Here is a 19,574-nt window from a genome sequence, read left to right on the forward strand (position 1 = left end):
GGTGAGTGATGGTGGTGGGTGGTGGTGAGTGATGGTGGTGGGTGGTGGTGAGTGATGGAGGTAGTGGTGGTGAGTGATGGTGATTGATGGTGGTGGTGGTGAGTGATGGTAGTGAGTGATGGTCGTGAGTGATGGCCATGAGTGATGGTATTGAGTGATGGTAGTGAGTGATGGTAGTGAGTGATAATAGTGAGTGATGGTAGTGAGTGATGGTAGTGAGTGATGGTCATGAGTGATGGTCGTGAGTGATAATAGTGAGCGATGGTGTAATAACAGAGCAGCAGTCTGCTTTAGGTGAATGCTCCACTCCATTACCCCTCTATGAATCTCTCCCCGCGGCTAACTCACTGAGAGCGTGTGCATTCTAAATAGCACCCTATTCCCCATTTAGTTCCCTATGTAGTGCACTACTTTTAACCAGGGCCCATAACCCACTATAGGCAATAAGGGGCTAGCTGGGATGCACACTGTGTCCAGCCCTGATCCCCCCAGGGCCAACCCTGTTTGTGTCCCTTAATAATTGGACTGTGATTGGATCTTTGTCGGCGAGGATAGGGTGAAGCGAGGAGACGAATAGAGAGAGGGATGTAGGTAGGGGAAGGTTTTGAAGATTTATTGCAGTTTTGAGACTGTCTCTCAGACCAACTTGCCACACCCCACCCACACATACATGATATGAGCATTCCTCCTCACTTCTCTCTCTCTCTCTCTCTCTCTCTCTCGCACTTTCTGCTCTCTCTCTCTCTCTCTCTCCCTCTCTCTCTCTCTCTCTCTCTCTCTCTCTCTCTCTTTCTCGCTCGCTCTCTCTCTCTCTCTCTCTCTTTCTGCTCTCTCTCTCTCTCCCTCGCTCTTTCTGCTCTCTCTCTCTGCTCTCTGCTCTCTCTCTCTCTTTCTTTCTCTCTCTCTCTCTCTCTCTCTCTCTCTCTCTCTCTCATTTCAGCTGACAGTGAGACACACAACAGTCAAATTAAAGGGGTCTAAAAGCCATTCAATGTCCTATTGAGTCCATTATACAAGGCTGTCCAGCTCTTTTGTGTTCCCTTTTAAGTCTGAAACCGTAGACGGCATAGGGAGGCATTGATTGGCCACCCCCGTGGCTCGGGGTTAACGGATGCTGCCTGGGCTTGGTCCCACCTCAGATCTTAACAGCCTCCCTGATAGGACTGATTCTGAACCGGACTCACGTCTATGGGGTCAGGGTAAAATAGTCAAAAATTGTGTGTGTGTGTACACATTTTACTGTACCTGTGAGTACCAGGTTTCCTCACAAGAATAGTAAATCAACAAAAATCAGAGAAGTGGGGACATTTTTCCAGTCCTCACTTGTAAAAATGCTATTTTAGGCTCAGGGGTGAGGTTTAGGGTTATGGTTCAAATTAGAGTTAGGTTTAGGCGCTATGATAAGGTTTAGGGTTCAGGTTAGGGTTATGTTTAGGGTTAGGGGTATGTGTGAGTGTGTGTATAATAAGTAATTAGATGGGTGATTATATTTGTCCTGTTTCACACATGTACCAGTGTGTATTGATATGTATGGGGGAAATGGAAATGTGTTTTTTGCCTATCCCAGCTCCCCCTGAGACACCCTCGGAGTGTGTGTGTGTGTGTGTGTGTGTGTGTGTGTGTGTGTGTGTGTGTGTGTGTGTGTGTGTGTGTGTGTGTGTGTGTGTGTGTGTGTGTGTGTGTGTGTGTGTGTGTGCGCGCGCGCGCGCGCGTAAGCTGTATCAGTCCTCTTGACAGAAGCAGTGATGCGTGAACACAGTTTAGAGGTGCCTCTCACCAGCTCTTCCAAAATCAGGTCAGCTTTGAAGGTTGCTGACAGAGTTTGATGGACTCTGTACTCGCTATGTATGTACTTTATAACACAATGAAAGCATTCACTCTGCGTTGTATGTTGGGGTGATGCACCAGACAATAACTTAATATTCAACCTGTGTGGAGTATATTCATTCTCTAAATGTTAAGCGCTGGTTGACTGTTCAGTGAATAAAAACTATGGTTCAACACAAAGGAACATGACAAGCCATTTTAAGAACCCACACACATTCACCACATTTGGCCCAGTGTTGGAGTGGTTCATTCCAATGTGAAGTAGAAAAAGCATGAAAACTTTATCAGCAGCGCTGACACATTCTGTTGTTCCCTCATTAGACGCGTGTGCAGACTCATTCTACAACGCTCCTTTGTTTTTTTTTGTGCCTTGAAACTGGAAACTGCTGTGACTGGCATCCATTTTGGGTCTCCCACAACTCCTGTTAATTACCAGCCCATGGTGTCCGCTGACAGAGGCGATGATGGCTGGAGCATAGCCAGGCCTAATTGGACTAGGCAGGCAGATATGCGGGGCCTTGCCCTTGGACTATTGCACTGTAGTGTCTTCCTACAGCTGTTGTGTCTATGACTGTGTTTGTGGGAAGACACTGCCATGGGTAAAATCCAAATGGCACCCTTTTCCCTGCACACTGGTCAAAACTAGTGCACTATGTAGGGAATAGGGTGCCGTTTGGAACGCAGTCTACAAGTACTGTAGCACTCTACTGCTTATTAGTAGCTCCCCTTTAGAATGGGCTTAATGTATTGCAATATAATGCAGTAGAATGGACTTTAGGTACTGCAATACAATGAGTTTAATGTACTGCAATAGAATGGGCTTAATGTACTGCAATATAATGGGCTCAATGTACTGCAGTAGAATGGGTTTAATGTACTGCAGTATAATGGGTTTAATATACTGCAGTATAATGGGTTTAATATACTGCAGTATAATGGGTTTAATATACTGCAGTATAATGGGTTTAATATACTTCAGTAGAATGTGTTTAATATACTGCAGTAGAATGGGTTTAATATACTTCAGTAGAATGGGTTTAATATACTGCAGTAGAATGGGTTTAATATACTTCAGTAGAATGGGTTTAATATACTTCAGTAGAATGGGTTTAATATACTGCAGTAGAATGGGTTTAATGTACTGCAGTAGAATGTGTTTAATATACTTCAGTAGAATGGGTTTAATATACTTCAGTAGAATGGGCTCAATGTACTGCAACAGGCACTTCACTGTGAATTAGTCTTATATCAAACTATTGTAAGTATATAAAACATGAAGTTGTTACAGTCGGAGCTGAACTGGAATCTAGGGAAAGGTCCTGGACTGAGATGAAATGCATTTCGATGGGACTGACTAAGATTGAAAGACTAGCTGAGATTTAGCTGTTGAGGCATAATATATGTTGTAGCTTACAGATGGAGAATGTAGTGTCATGGCAGTGGGTTTCTATGTTCACGTTGAAAATGGCAGGACTGCAGAAATGTCCTTTTTCCACTAAAAACATGTTTAGTTGACAATTCCATCCTGACAGCTGAGACGGGTTCAAACTGTCGGCACAGCATCTTGGAATGCGTACCCATGCTACCCGTCAGAGCGCGTTGTCATGGTGATGTTGGTGATGCTGATGTATGACGCGTCTTGAGGAAACAGAATGTTACAGGAGCCCACATCTGGTGTAACATGAAGTTGCCCCTAGACGCTGATGTTTGGTCAGTTTTGCTTTTTCCCCCACTAATGGTTAAGGTTAGAATTGGGACAGAGGAAGCTGATCCTAGATCTGTACTTAAGGGAAACTTGACCACAGAGCCCAACATCTCTCATAAACCCCTTCTCTGTGCATTACAGGGGAAGACCCCGAGACGAGACGCATGCGGACAGTGAAGAACATTGCTGACCTACGGCAGAACCTGGAGGAGACCATGTCCAGTCTGCGGGGGACGCAGATCAGTCACAGGTGAGCAAGGGGCTCGGGAACGTCCACTGTGGGGCTCAGGGTTGGGGTCAATTCGATTGAAATTCAATACAATTCAGGAAGTACACTGAAATTCCAATTCTTTTCAATGCTTTCAATTACAACAATGTTGAATTGGAATTGGATTTGGTTTACTTCCTGATTGACTTGAATTGAAATGGTTGACCTCGTACAATCACATGTTTTTCATTCTCTGCAGTTCCTCAATCTAAAGTTGATATGATTATAATTATATCAGGTCCTCAACTAAAACACCGGTCAGTTATTATTTAGGATTCCTGATGTTTTCAGGGTTTTAAACTACCTGGCATTCTATTTTCAGATTAAACATTCTGATTGGATCAGAATATAAAGAACAGATACCGTATTTCAGAAGTCTCAAAGCTCTTTACGATTTTCCCCGCAATTACCCTATCTTGATATTTCCTAGATATTCTAATCAAGTACTTACACGCTACTGGCACACTTTGATGGTGTTTGAGGGGGACAGAAAACCACAACCTATCATGTCTGGTCCGTCACAACAGCAGCCTGTTCGCATTAAAGGAATGTCTTGGCTGATCTCCGGCGAGTCATAATAATGATCATGGGTTTTTGTCATGGCTCTGGGCTGTACTCTTCTCTTCTCCAATGGATTATTCTGATATTTCTGACCCATTTGTGGGGAAAATGGTGGCAAGGCGGCGGAACAGCCGTGACAGATGGCAGCGTGTGTTCCCTCACCGCCACCAGAAAGGAGCGCGGCGCTACTGATCAATAAAGCACCATTGTTTCTCTAGCACATTGACTCTATAGCACATTGACTCTCCAGCACATTGACTCTCCAACACATTGACTCTCTAGCACATTGACTCTCTAGCACATTGACTCTATAGCACATTGACTCTCTAGCACATTGACTCTCTAGCACATTGACTCTCTAGCACATTGACTCTCCAACACATTGACTCTCCAGCACATTGACTCTCCAGCACATTGACTCTCCAACACATTGACTCTCCAGCACATTGACTCTCTAGCACATTGACTCTCTAGCACATTGACTCTCTAGCACATTGACTCTCTAGCACATTGACTCTCTAGCACATTGACTCTCCAACACATTGACTCTCCAGCACATTGACTCTCCAACACATTGACTCTCCAGCACATTGACTCTCTAGCACATTGACTCTCCAACACATTGACTCTCCAGCACATTGACTCTCCAACACATTGACTCTCCAGCACATTGACTCTCTAGCACATTGGCTCTCTAGCACATTGACTCTCCAGCACATTGACTCTCCAGCACATTGACTCTCCAGCACATTGACTCTCCAGCACATTGACTCTCTAGCACATTGACTCTCTAGCACATTGACTCTCTAGCACATTGACTCTATAGCACATTGACTCTCTAGCACATTGTTTCTCTAGCACATTGACTCCAGTTAGACCCCCAGGGGCCTCTGCTGTTATTCCATTGAGACACTTAGAGATGTAATGAGGAGAGGACACCCAGCATGGAACATGAAGGATTATCAAACCCTCAACATCAGCCATGTAGAAACCTGTCTGCCCGCCTCCCTGTCTGCCCGTCTGTCTGTCCGTCTGTCTGTCCGTCTGTTTGTCTGTCCGCCTGTTTGTCTGCCCGCCTGTCTGTCTGCCTGTTTGTCTGCCCGCCTGTCTGTCTGCCTGCCTGCCTGTCTGCCCGCCTGTCTTCCCGCCTGTCGGCCTGCCTGCCCACCTGTCAGTCTGTCTGCTACAGTATATATGAGTGTAAATAGAGTGAGGGTATCAGACAGGAATTCCAATGGGGCTCGTAACTAGAGAATGGGCAAGCCATTAAAAGGTCTTTCACACACAGAAATTGCCGTGAAGAGGTAATCAGGGCGAAGGTTTTTCACCTCCATTGTAATGAATCACTGCTGCATGAAGAACCGGCCCACAGTGTGTGATCGTTATTTATATGAGGGATTTCTTTTTTCTTTTCTGACTGGAGCTTCATTTCCATGCGTACTTCATGGTCATCTGGTCCAGCTGATAGAGAGGCTGTGTTTGTCATCAATCTGATGTAAAGGACCTCTCTGCATGGAAATGTAAAGGACCTCTCTGTGTGGTAGTTTCTCTGTTATAACCCATGTAAAGGATCTCTCTGTGTGGTAGTTTCTCTGTTTTAACCCATTTAAAGGATCTCTCTGTGTGGTGGTTTCTCTGTTATAACCCATGTAAAGGACCTCTCTGTGTGGTAGTTTCTCTGTTATAACCCTTGTAAAGGACCTCTCTGTGTGGTGGTTTCTCTGTTATAACCCATGTAAAGGACCTCTCTGTGTGGTAGTTTCTCTGTTATAACCCTTGTAAAGGACCTCTCTGTGTGGTAGTTTCTCTGTTATAACCCGTGTAAAGGATCTCTCTGTGTGGTAGTTTCTCTGTTATAACCCATGTAAAGGATCTCTCTGTGTGGTAGTTTCTCTGTTATAACCCGTGTAAAGGATCTCTCTGTGTGGAAGTTTCTCTGTTATAACTCGTGTAAAGGATCTCTCTGTGTGGTAGTTTCTCTGTTATAACCCTTGTAAAGGACCTCTCTGTGTGGTAGTTTCTCTGTTATAACCCATGTAAAGGATCTCTCTGTGTGGTGGTTTCTCTGTTATAACTCATGTACTGGTTGTTCTCTATGGCTGATTGTAACGTGTGAATCCCAGCCCCATGGCCCCCCACCTGCTTCGTAATTGAACTCTGCTTGAAACAGAGCGCCATCCACCACAACACTAACATTCCTCACAGAAACCTCCAAGACCCAGACGTTGCCACACCACCACAGATAATCTGTATCGATCAAAGCCCATGTTTGATTCTCTGTCCAACCTACACCCAGACGGAATGAAAAAAGTAGTATTGATTGACATTTGAAGAGAAATATGTTTTCCGCATATGAAAAGACGCTGTGCTCTTCAAGGGCAATTCCCCAGATTGCAAGAAAATAACAATTGCCCCCAAAAATCCCTTTCCACTGTGGCTCTGTATTAGTCCCATGGGATTCGGACTCCTCGGATGACATTTTAAATGCGCTGGCTTTACCTGGTCTGGTTTGTTTAATTGGTGTTTGCAGCGTTATAGGCAGAGTCAATTATTCACAGCGATACGATGTTTGGATATCTGCTGGGCAGATACACCGTGCTGAGGAGAGCATGTGATTTCTCACAGATGCAGGCTTAGGTAGTGTCTCAAATGGCACCCTGTTCCCTGTAGTGCACTACTTTGACCAGAGCCCTGTGCACTGTGTAGGGAATAGGGTGCCATTTGGGACGTAGACTTGCACAGGCTAAACTCATTTCCTTCACGCCATCAGTGGTGAAACCAATTGATCTGTAACACCTGTCAACCTGGGCGCCCACCGCACATACAGCTCTACCTCAACACCCCCATGCATTTCAACCAGCGGCAGCCCAATGCAGACCTATTGAATGAAGCTCTCCCATCCATGTCCATGCAGGACATACTCCAGACAGGCAGGATCATTACTCTACTGTCCTTCATATTACCTTAACCAGTGCACTCCAGGTCAACGATGGGAAAACATTATTCTCTGTAAATGTGGATACACACATCAAGGTTGTGACCCCTCCCCCATTCTTCCTGTGCTGTTTCCACCCCGTTTCATCCTGACTATTGATTTCTGGGTTTGGAGAGGAAGAGGGCCGCTCCCATACTGTGGGTTAGCCTCCGTGATGACACCATATCAGTCTTCCACCTTCCTGGAGGCCGCAGGGTACCAGGAGACAGGAGTGTGTGTGTGTGTGTGTGTGTGTGTGTGTGTGTGTGTGTGTGTGTGTGTGTGTGTGTGTGTGTGTGTGTGTGTGTGTGTGTGTGTGTGTGTGTGTGTGTGTGTGTGTGTGTAGTGTGTATTGTGTGTGTGTGTGTGTGTGTGTGTGTATATTGTGTCTTATTGTAGAGTAGATGGATCAGGACAGTGAAGCCATGTAAATCATCCTGATCCTAAAATCATTGACAGCTGGCACCATTGGCTAATGCCATCAATATGTGTCATAAAATAAATAAATAAATTTTATTTTGAAAGAATAGCTGTGAAATAATTTGCGTAGACAATGGACAGATAAGAGATACATTTTAATACCATGTGTAGACACATTTCTGAAAATGTGGGCACAATCAGGATGTGGATAAGATCAGGTCACATGACGCATGTTAGCTCCAAGTGTAAACAGGGCTTTAGAGAATCGCTTCAGACTACATTATTGGAGCTGCGGTACCAACATGTGCCATAGGGGGCAGTGGTGACCCTCTGACAATGGGGCTCCCACACCCTACCTGCCTGCCTGCACACAGCACTGGCACAGGAATAATCAAACACACCTGCTCAGTGGCACGCCACAGCAGGTTATCTCAAACACTATGTGGGAAACCTGATGGATACCTGATCAGGATCTGGCAACCAGGTCTGGAACGCTACAGTCACAGCTCTCCTCTCTCCTCCAAACACACACACACACACACACATTACTTCTCCCTATCTCTCTCTCTCTGTCCACATACTGCAGAAACATATATTGTTCCATAGAGACACACTGCTGTAACGTTACACACGCGTGTGTGCGGGGGTTGATGGTGATGCAGAGTGACTGTGGTTGTGACATTACTAGCTATCTCCTTCCCTGGCTAGGATCACATAGCTGCAGCCTCTGTGTGCTCCTGATAGCTCACACACACACACACACACACACACACACACACACACACACACACACACACACACACACACACAGACACACAGAACCTCCCACACACTACCTCATGCACACACACACACACACACACACACACACAACTTCATACAACCTCACACACACACACACACACTCACAAACCAATACTCACATGGTTGTCACTTCACACAACCCCAGGGGTTAGAGATGGATCAGTCTCAGTGTTAGACAGTAGTTAGAGATGGATCAGTCTCAGACAGTGGTTAGAGATGGATCAGTCTCAGTGTTAGACAGTGGTTAGAGATGGATCAGTCTCAGTGTTAGACAGTAGTTAGAGATGGATTGGTCTCAGTGTTAGACAGTGGTTAAAGATGGATCAGTCTCAGTGTTAGACAGTGGTTGGAGATGGATCAGTCTCAGTGTTAGACAGTAGTTAGAGATGGATCAGTCTCAGTGTTATACAGTGGTTAAAGATGTATCCGTCTCAGATAGTGGTTAGAGATGGATCAGTCTCAGTGTTAGTCAGTAGTTAGAGATGGATCAGTCTCAGTGTTAGACAGTGGTTAGAGATGGATCAGTCTCAGTGTTAGACAGGGGTTAGAGATGGATCAGTCTCAGTGTTAGACAGTGGTTAGAGATGGATCAGTGTTAGACAGTGGTTAGAGATGGATCAGTCTCAGTGTTAGACAGTGGTTAGAGATGGATCAGTCTCAGTGTTAGAGAGTAGTTAGAGATGGATCAGTCTCAGTGTTAGACAGTGGTTAGAGATGGATCAGTCTCAGTGTTAGACAGTGGTTTAAGATGGATCAGTCTCAGTGTTAGACAGGGGTTGGAGTGGATCAGTCCCAGTGTTAGACAGTGGTTAGAGATGGATCAGTCTCAGTGTTAGACAGTGGTTAAAGATGGATGTCATCTGTCCCTAATGATCATCACAATCCATCTTGTTGTTATGCTCCTCTCAGCATCTTTACTTTGGCTCTTGTTAGATCCAGTTTGAATCTCTTTAAAATCAAGTTTTATATCCTGTTTTATAAATCGTTAGATATAAACGCCCATAGTGTGAATAGGATGGATTGGAACGTTTAGATTTTAGGACATTGATATTTGTGGATTATACACCAATGATGGAGATGACCCCCAGACATGCGTGTAATGTAGTTATCTTTCCACCAGAGAGAGCTCAAGCAGTGTGTGTGTGTGCGTGTGCGTGTGCGTGTGTGTGTGTGTGTGTGTGTGCGTGTGTGTGTGTGTGTGTGTGTGTGTGTGTGTGCGTGCGCGCGCGTGCGTGCGTGCGTGCGTGCGTGCAATAGAGCACTTTCAGTACAGAGCAAAAACTGAGATTGTGTTTTGCATAAATGTGATTATGTGTTTTGCATAGTTTTTGAGTGAACTATCCCTTTAAAACACTGAAAGAAATAGAACTTTAGGAAGGTCAGGCTACGAGATAGCAGGCTAGACACACTCACACACATATACACACACAAACACACACAAACAGTAGGTGATGTGTGTGGAGGTAACGAGTGGCATCCATTTTAGGGAAACTGCTTCGTTGCAACAACACTACCAATCTTTCTGCCTGAGCAATGTATCCTTCATACAACAGTGCACATGCTAATAGGAACATATTTTAGGGAGTGGACATTTGGGTCTGTGTGTTGAGCTGGCTATGGGTTCACCGTATGGTCATTCAACAGGGTCTCTCCAAACTAAACTCCTGTCACCTTGGGGTGAAGTTGACCCTAGATGCTGATCTTGGATCAGTTTTGCACTTCACCCCAGAGCTCACCCTGGTGGAAAGATTGGGAATATTTGTAAAGTGTCAGCAGAGCTGAAAGTATTGATCTCTCTGCTCAAATCCTCTCTGTGGCTGTGCCAGGGGGCTGAGCTGATCTGTCCCTAAACTTTCCTAATCACGCTCTCTTTCTCACTCTCGCCATCTCTCTCTCTTTTCCCCTCTCCCTCTCTCTATTTTCCTCTCTCTCTCTCTCTCTGTCTCTCTCTCTCTGTCTCTCTCTCTCTCTCTCTCTCTCTCTCTCTCTCTCTCTCTCTCGCTCTCTCTCCCTCTTTTCTGCTCTCTCCAACTCTCTGCCCTCTTCAGCACCTTGGAGACGACTTTCGACAGCACAGTGACCACAGAGGTCAACGGACGGAGCATCACCAGTCGCTCCGCCCCCATGACCTCCTGGCGCCTCGGCCAATCAGCCCCAAGCCCCCGCCTACAAGCAGGCGACGCCCCTTCTATGCCCAGTACCTACACCACAGTCCCACCACCTCGGACGGGTGCCAGCACAGGTGGCGCCACTGGGCGGTACGGTCACTCGGACTCCTCCCGGTTCGTGTACAGTGCCCCCCTGAGGCGAGCGGCGACGGCAGGGGCGAGAGGGGCTGAGCAGGGGGAGAAGGGAGGAGGGCCGGAGGGGATGCTGGAGATGGACGTGGCAGGGTACATGAGCGACGGAGACATCCTGGGGAAGAACGTCAGGACAGATGACATCACCAGTGGGTAAGCGACTATGCCATAGACAGAATAGAATAGATTCTATGTTGTCCGTTGGTTAGAAGGTAAATGTGTCTTCTGCTTCTCCCAACACCCCCAGACACACACACATTCAGGGTCAATCCTGTTATTGAAGAAAATAATCACAGTTATTGCCAAGGCCATCGCGATTCTTCCAAATGGAATGGTGAGACAGGAGAACATATGAGGGGCGATGAAGTTGTGGCTTTCACACAGCTATTGAGCTGCGACGGGAGGAATTCACCATACATGTACATTCCATACCAAACTCTCAATAGTGCGCTGGCTGACACATCGCTCAGTGAGAAAGAATAGCCCCAGATCTATTGTACATCACTGTGTTAGCCGTTCCTCTGGGGACACTGATAAGTGCTCTTCCCCAACACCCACATGTTCTGTGTCCCAGATGGCACCTTATTCCCTATATAGTGCACTACATTTGACCAGGCCTCATAGGGCTCTGGTATAAAGTAGTGCACTATAAAGGGAAGAGGGTGCCATGTGGAACTCATACCTGCATTAGTTCTCCCATCCTATTTGTTCATGTATGAAATTGATTTATTGAACACCACCCGAACGAACCATCCACATTAACTATGATTAAGGTACTGTAGGGGCCAAACGTATAGCACCTAGGGATGAAAAAGTGATTAGCTGAATTATGATCCTAATTAGCTTAAACCTAATGTGCTTTCATGTCCTATCAGCCGTCTCTGATTACAACCCTGTAAATGTGTGTGCACACACGTGGGCATGCACACACGCTCACACACTCCCAATACACACACACACACACTCACACTCCCGATACACACAGTCGCGAACACAACCCAGCTTAGTGATGTAGTTTCTTCTTCGTAGGTACCTTACAGACGGTGGTCTTCACCTATACTCACGGAACGTCGGTCGCGCCCCTGACCTGAACACGGCGCTAGAGGTCACCCAGAGGATGGTCAAGGAGGTGCACGGGGACGCAGACAGGTAAGGGTGTGGCTTCCTCACAACTATTTGCGTTACTGGTGGAGGAGGGTGCAATTTCTCCTAGCTGATGATCTTGGATCATTATTGCATTTTCTCCACTAACGATTAAGGCCAGGATTGGGGGAGTTGAAGCTGATCCTGAATCTGTACCTTTGGGGAAACTATAACATGGAGCGTCTTCTAAATTACCAAGATGCAAATGTAAGACGAGAATGCCCTTCGCCAGAAATGACACGCTCTCCAGTCTCCCAGACAGAGAGAAAGCTGCCGTCGCAGACCAGGCGAAAGAGAAATGTGTCATTGATTTAATTCTGTCAAGCTGTGATTTAATGACATGCTATCATAGAAGCGGGGAGAGAAAGTGAGGAGGTGATGTCACAGCGTGGATATAGGGATTCTGAGAAGACTTAAATGAATGTGTTCTTGGAAGTTTGAGAAATGTCTGTAAATTGGATGCAGTACTCTGCTGGTTACTCTGTGGACTCCCCAGATTCATTCAATTATCAGACTCCACGGTTCTGGAGGCAGAACTTTTTCAAGCTTCTAATAAAATATTTGGTTTGATAGTATGTTTAATTTCCTATCTGTTCTATTATTATTATTATTTTTTTTTTTTATGCATTTGTGGTTCCGACTATAATGGTAACTGTCATTATTTGACTGAGGCGAACAGGAGGACAGAATAAGAGAAAGGGTCTGAGCAGAGTAAATGTCTTGTTGATTTATCAAAGAGGAAGAAAAATATTTTGCTTGGTGTGTCTTCCTTTGTGCTCCTAGACTTGATCATGAAACGGTTGTTTTGTATACTGGAGGGTTGGAGGTTCTCTGTAGCAGTCAGAGGAGAGAGTCAGATCATGTCTGGGACTTTCCAACCGTCAAAGCGGCCGGTCTGAATACAGTATAACCTCTACGCTCGTCACGTTGCCAGCTACGTCTCATCTCGCTGTCAGCCTGTCAGCTTCGATCTAGAGGTGAACTGACTGATAGATCCAAGCTAATCAAACGCGTCAGAAGTCCAGACCACACTGTCCACTGTGCTGTCTTCCCTCATACTCCACTTTCACTCATATTGCCTCCAGACCTGGGTTTATATACTATTTGAAATCATTTAAAATATTTTATCTAAGCTTGATTGAGCCCTGACATAATAAACCTGCTACTGGCAGGCAAGAGCAAACGCTCAAAGTTTTTGAATGATTTCAAATACTCTCTGAACCCAGGATAGCCTCCTCCTGCATGTACTACGCTCTATTCACTACCCCTAACTAATCCATACCTAACTTTAAGATGACAGTGTGACTTTCACTGCAGGACGTAGTTGCATAGTCTGACACCTCAGGGATAATGGGATATGTAGTCTCTGATCCCATAGACGTGGGAAGGAGGCCAGGTATAGCAGCCTCGATAAGGATCTTTCAGGAGTGAATTACGGAAGGCTGCTTTTTGCCCGGAGGAGGGAGGCTAAATCCCCCTGCTCTAATGCTTCCTTCCTGTCTGCCTCAGGATCTGCATCCTAAATGGCACCCTATTCCCTATATAACACACTACTATTGACCAGGCCTCATAGGGCTCTGGTCAAAGATACTACACTATATAGGGAATAGGGTGCCATTTGAGATGCATCCAGTGTGTGTCAGTGTGTGATTGTAGCGCCTGACATTTCTCAGTCCCACTGACATCTGACGGACTCTGGGAAGGAAATTCATTTGGGAGCCTCCCGCTCAACTGAGCTAGGCTCTTGTGCAGTCTCCTCTCTCTCTCTCTCTCTCTCTCTCTCTCTCTCTCTCTCTCTCTCTCTCTCTCTCTCTCTCTCTCTCTCTCCCACCGTGACGGATACACTCAAATCATTCTCATCCCAAAACTTTTGGAACACCTTGGAACATACAGAAGTCCATATTTCCTAAAGCCCCTGCCTAACGTTGCCCTAACTTTCTCTCCTGTCCTCTCGGCATCCAAACTGGTCCTACATGCTGCAGTATCTCTTCTCACGTAGAGAAACTGTGCTCTCTCCACAACAGGAGCATCTTTACGGAGATGGTTGACTATAGGCTTGTTAGAAGCAATGAAGACTTGCTTTGATGCCTGGTGTCCTTTGACCTGGAGTTCCCACTTGCCTCCTCACTGCGTTTTCACAGTCAAAGGTCCGGTAGTTAGCAGTTTACTGTGTGAAAAACTCCATCCTGAAATTCAGCTTTAAACCAACCAAATCAATTTAACATGTTAAACCAATTGAATTTCTCAATTTAAACTTTTGGGCTTGGTTGTTAAACTTGATGGACTGTTTTCCTGGACCCAGATAAAGCCTAGTACCGGATAAATAAATAGAAATACTCTACAGGGAATCTCCTTTGAAATTGCTTTTAAGTCCTGGAATAGTCTTCATCTGGGTCCAGGAAACCAACCGGCACTATTCCACCCAAAATGAGCTTCTACCTTGGGACTAGTCTTCCTTTCCATTGGTCACAGCTCCCTGACAAATTACAAGGCCTAATTGAGAAGGTAAACAGGCCCATCCTCAGCCAGAGACAGAGAGATGGAGAGAGAGAGAGATTTGGAGGAGGTCCTGTAAAAAAAAACACAAAAAACGTTTTTATTTGCATAAAGAGCTCCGTTGGGGCTCATTACCTTTCATGGTTATGTCTGCTAACCAACGAGTCCCCTGGCAGCTCTCAAGGCAGCGGTATCCGCAACACTACGGAGGCTTCCTATATCCATCTAAATTAATACTGATTGGGAATGGTAAGTAACATTTTGAAGGAAGAGACCATCTGGTGCGGAAACAGTGTGGATTTGTGTTTGGTGCTAAGGAGTATTTATTAGTTGTTTTTTTACAGTAGGCTGCCTAACAGTTGGAGTGGATGTGTGCTTGAGTCTATTCAATACTGATGTCATAAATACATATGCCACTAATGCTCACTCGAAAAAGCAATGCATTGTATTTACATGAAGCTAGCTTCGATAGTTGAGCTGGTGATGTGAGGCTCTGGTTTGCTCAGTCGATGTTGCCCTCGTCCTTTGTAGAATCTTCCGGGTCGTCGTGTGAGAGGGTCACGTGGTCTGAGAGGTTCATCTCACTCTGGAGATTTGTCCGCGTCGGTCAGTGTTCTTGTACTAGATTTGAGCATATTTTCAGCTGCAGTCTGATATATGCTAGTTTAGTATGCACTTCATCTTTAGGAGATCAATAGTTCAGAGTTCATACCATGTCATGTGTGAGGCAAGCGCTCACGTTTCCTGGTCTGTAGAGTTGAAATTAGAATTAGCCCTTTTCAACGTGGGGGACAAGTCCTCCCGTTATTTGGAACTAAAGTGACTTTTCATCACGGGGGCTTTTATTGAAATGTAGAAAAAAGGGTTGGTTCATCATTTCCGACCAATGTCTATTCACTTGGGCGTGGCCGCTGAGTGAGCATCGGTTTACTTATGAAGACAATTCTCTCATTTAGAAGACTCAATATCACATTACATCATTTACATCAAATAGTTTAATCTTCACTCATTCATTTTATACGATAATTAGATGCAAGCCTCAGAACTGAGGAACCTGTATAAACAGAGTTATGGTAATGTGGCTGTATTGTCTTTCATGAGGTCACAATCATGAAACAAAACGGACCGGGTCGTAGCTGGCTTCTCCACCGACTGTTTCCACATTTTCAAATTCTGGGATGTAGTAGAATTTGGCGGGAGAGTTCCTTTGTTCTACTGCGACCCTCTCTCTCCCATATTGCATAGTCAGGGAGACAAGAGTCAGGGAGACCCTTCCTAACAGGAGAGGGGGACACTGCTTTACAAAGGACTCATAACCATGCCAATGGCCTCATAAAGAAGAGTCCTATTGAGATGGCACAGTAGCACTGCCAGTCAATGGCCTCATTCTCCTGTTTCATTAGTGTTGAGACGTCTTAAAAAATATATATATTTAACCATTATTTAACCAGCTAGGCTAGTTGACAACAAGTTCTCATTTACAACTGCGACCTGGCCAAGATAAAGCACAGCAGTTCGACACATACAATAACACAGAGTTACACATGGAATAAACAAACATACAGTCAATAATACAGTAGATGAGGTAAGATAAGGGAGGTAAGGCAATAAATAGGCCATGGTGGCGAAGTAATTACAATATAGTAATTAAACACTGGAATGGTAGATGTGCAGAAGATGAATGTGCAAGTAGAGATACTGGGGTGCAAAGAAGCAAGATAAATAAATAAATAAATACAGTATGGGATGAGGTAGTTGGATGGGCTGTTTACAGATGGGCTATGTACAGGTGCAGTGATCTGTGAGCTGCTCTGATAGCTGGTGCTTAAAGCTAATGAGAGAGATATAAGTCTCCAGCTTCAGTGATTTTTGCAATTCGTTCCAAATCAAAACAAAATCAAATCAAATGTATTTATATAGCCCTTCTTACATCAGCTGATATCTCAAAGTGCTGTACAGAAACCCAGCCTAAAACCCCAAACAGCAAGCAATGCAGGTGTAGAAGCACCAGTCATTGGCAGCAGAGAACTGGAAGGAAAGGCTGTCAAAGGAGGAATTGGCTTTGCGGGAGACCAGTGAGATATACTTGCTGGAGCGCGTGCTACAGGTGGGTGCTGCTATGGTGACCAGTGAGATGAGATAAGGCGGGGCTTTACCTAGCAGAGACTTGTAGATGACCTGGAGCCAGTGGGTTTGGCAAAGAGTATGAAGCGAGGGCCAGGATATGAGAGCATACAGGTCGCAGTGGTGGGTAGTATATGGGGCTTTGGTGACAAAACGGATGGCACTGTGATAGACTGCATCCAATTTGTTGAGTAGGGTGTTGGAGGCTATTTTATAGATGAATTTGGGTGAAGGAGAAATGGGGGAGGCTTGGGCGAGTTGCTGTGGGGAGTGCAGGGCTGTTGACCGGGGTAGGGGTAGCCAGGTGGAAAGCATGGCCAGCCGTAGAAAAATGCTTATTGAAATTCTCAATTATAGTGGATTTATCGGTGGTGACAGTGTTTCCTAGCCTCAGTGCAGTGGGCAGCTGGGAGGAGGTGCTCTTATTCTCCATGGACTTTACAGTGTCCCAGAACTTTTTTGAGTTTGTGCTACAGGATTCACATTTTTGCTTGAAAAAGCTAGCCTTAGCTTTCCTAACTGCCTGTGTACATTGGTTCCTAACTTCCCTGAAAAGTTGCATATCACGGGGGCAATTCGATGCTAATGCAGAACGCCACGAGATGTTTTTTTGCTGGTCAAGGGCAGTCAGATCTGGAGAGAACCAAGGGCAGTCAGATCTGGAGAGAACCAAGGGCAGTATCTGTTCCTGGTTCTACATGTTTTGCACCGCCAGTCAAGACTCATCCTCCTGTTTCACCAGTATTGAGACGTCTTGCACCGCCAGTCAAGACTCATCCTCCTGTTTCACCAGTATTGAGACGTCTTGCACCGCCAGTCAAGACTCATCCTCCTGTTTCACCAGTATTGAGACGTCTTGCACCGCCAGTCAAGACTCATCCTCCTGTTTCACCAGTATTGAGACGTCTTGCACCGCCAGTCAAGACTCATCCTCCTGTTTCACCAGTATTGAGACGTCTTGCACCGCCAGTCAAGACTCATCCTCCTGTTTCACCAGTATTGAGACGTCTTGCACCGCCAGTCAAGACTCATCCTCCTGTTTCACCAGTATTGAGACGTCTTGCACCGCCAGACAAGACTCATCCTCCTGTTTCACCAGTATTGAGACGTCTTGCACCGCCAGTCAAGACTCATCCTCCTGTTTCACCAGTATTGAGACGTCTTGCACCGCCAGTCAAGACTCATCCTCCTGTTTCACCAGTATTGAGACGTCTTGCACCGCCAGACAAGACTCATCCTCCTGTTTCACCAGTATTGAGACGTCTTGCACCGCCAGTCAAGACTCATCCTCCTGTTTCACCAGTATTGAGACGTCTTGCACCACCAGTCAAGACTCATCCTCCTGTTTCACCAGTATTGAGACGTCTTGCACCGCCAGTCAAGACTCATCCTCCTGTTTCACCAGTATTGAGACGTCTTGCACCGCCAGACAAGACTCATCCTCCTGTTTCACCAGTATTGAGACGTCTTGCACCGCCAGTCAAGACTCATCCTCCTGTTTCACCAGTATTGAGACGTCTTGCACCGCCAGTCAAGACTCACCCTCCTGTTTCACCAGTATTGAGACGTCTTGCACCGCCAGTCAAGACTCATCCTCCTGTTTCACCAGTATTGAGACGTCTTGCACCGCCAGTCAAGACTCATCCTCCTGTTTCACCAGTATTGAGACGTCTTGCACCGCCAGTCAAGACTCATCCTCCTGTTTCACCAGTATTGAGACATCTTGCACCGCCAGTCAAGACTCATCCTCCTGTTTCACCAGTATTGAGACGTCTTGCACCGCCAGTCAAGACTCATCCTCCTGTTTCACCAGTATTGAGACGTCTTGCACCGCCAGTCAAGACTCATCCTCCTGTTTCACCAGTATTGAGACGTCTTGCACCGCCAGTCAAGACTCATCCTCCTGTTTCACCAGTATTGAGACGTCTTGCACCGCCAGACAAGACTCATCCTCCTGTTTCACCAGTATTGAGACGTCTTGCACCGCCAGTCAAGACTCATCCTCCTGTTTCACCAGTATTGAGACGTCTTGCACCGCCAGTCAAGACTCATCCTCCTGTTTCACCAGTATTGAGACGTCTTGCACCGCCAGTCAAGACTCATCCTCCTGTTTCACCAGTATTGAGACGTCTTGCATCGCCACCCTTTAGACCTTTGTTAGCAGCTAGCTGTGTTAATGCCCTGAGGCTGCAGCAAAACTTGCGTCAAAGGAGACGGCCGTCATAACAAAGCCTCTATTCACTTTCAAGGTGATTCACATGAAAGAGAAAGGTCTTGAGTCAATCCTTGAGCCAAAGTGAAGGAGAATCATTCCAAGCCTTTCTCACCAAGCCTTTCTCATCTGACAAGGTCATTTTATGTACTGGCCTTCAGCATTTGTTATGGAAAATGCGATGGTAGAATGGCTACAAATTTGGTTCTGATGCTGTTACAATCTGAAATTCCACCTCCGGGAACAGATGCCTAAGCAAGTGATTCATTTCCCCCTAAACGGTGTTGCCAGTCTGCAGTAGACACAATAACTAGTCAAACTGTGGCTTTTCTACGTCCACTCTCATGATCTGGCATTATGAAACAGTTGTGACTTCTACTCTGGATAAAAGCCCATCTAAAAATAACCCAACTCATGCATCATAAATGAGTGTGTGCTCGTTGCTCTACTGTCAGGCGAGGCCGTCGAGGCACAAGCGGGTGTGTTTTGACACGACAGCCTCCTGATTCTCAGCACAGGCATGAATAAGTAAAGGGCTCTGCTTTTAGCGTCTCTGTGTCTCTAAGTCTATCCCTCTGCTGCCTACATGGAGCCAGCTAGAAGGCCGGACTGGTGATGGCAGCTGGCTCTGCACTTTTCTGTTTGAAAAGGAAGCTTTGGGGGATTGGGGTGTGTATGTGTGTGTGTGTGTATGTGTATGTGTATGTGTGTGTGTATGTGTGTGTGTGTGTGTGTGTGTG

The 19,574-nt window shown here is 45.8% G+C and overlaps 1 protein-coding gene across 13 annotated transcripts in view; it reads left to right on the top strand.

The window, feature by feature from the left end:
• Positions 1-19,574, top strand: part of nav3 (neuron navigator 3) — a 242,139-nt gene that overhangs the window by 160,542 nt on the left and 62,023 nt on the right. For all 13 annotated transcript variants that reach the window (XM_036945151.1, XM_036945152.1, XM_036945153.1 and 10 more), the window contains 3 exons: positions 3,674-3,782; positions 10,608-11,012; positions 11,889-12,008. In XM_036945151.1, coding sequence (XP_036801046.1) covers positions 3,674-3,782; positions 10,608-11,012; positions 11,889-12,008 — 634 coding nt within the window. The remainder of the gene's footprint in view (positions 1-3,673; positions 3,783-10,607; positions 11,013-11,888; positions 12,009-19,574) is intronic.

This window comes from Oncorhynchus mykiss, chromosome 15, assembly GCF_013265735.2.
Source record: "Oncorhynchus mykiss isolate Arlee chromosome 15, USDA_OmykA_1.1, whole genome shotgun sequence".
In the NCBI taxonomy this organism is placed as follows: domain Eukaryota; kingdom Metazoa; phylum Chordata; class Actinopteri; order Salmoniformes; family Salmonidae; genus Oncorhynchus; species Oncorhynchus mykiss.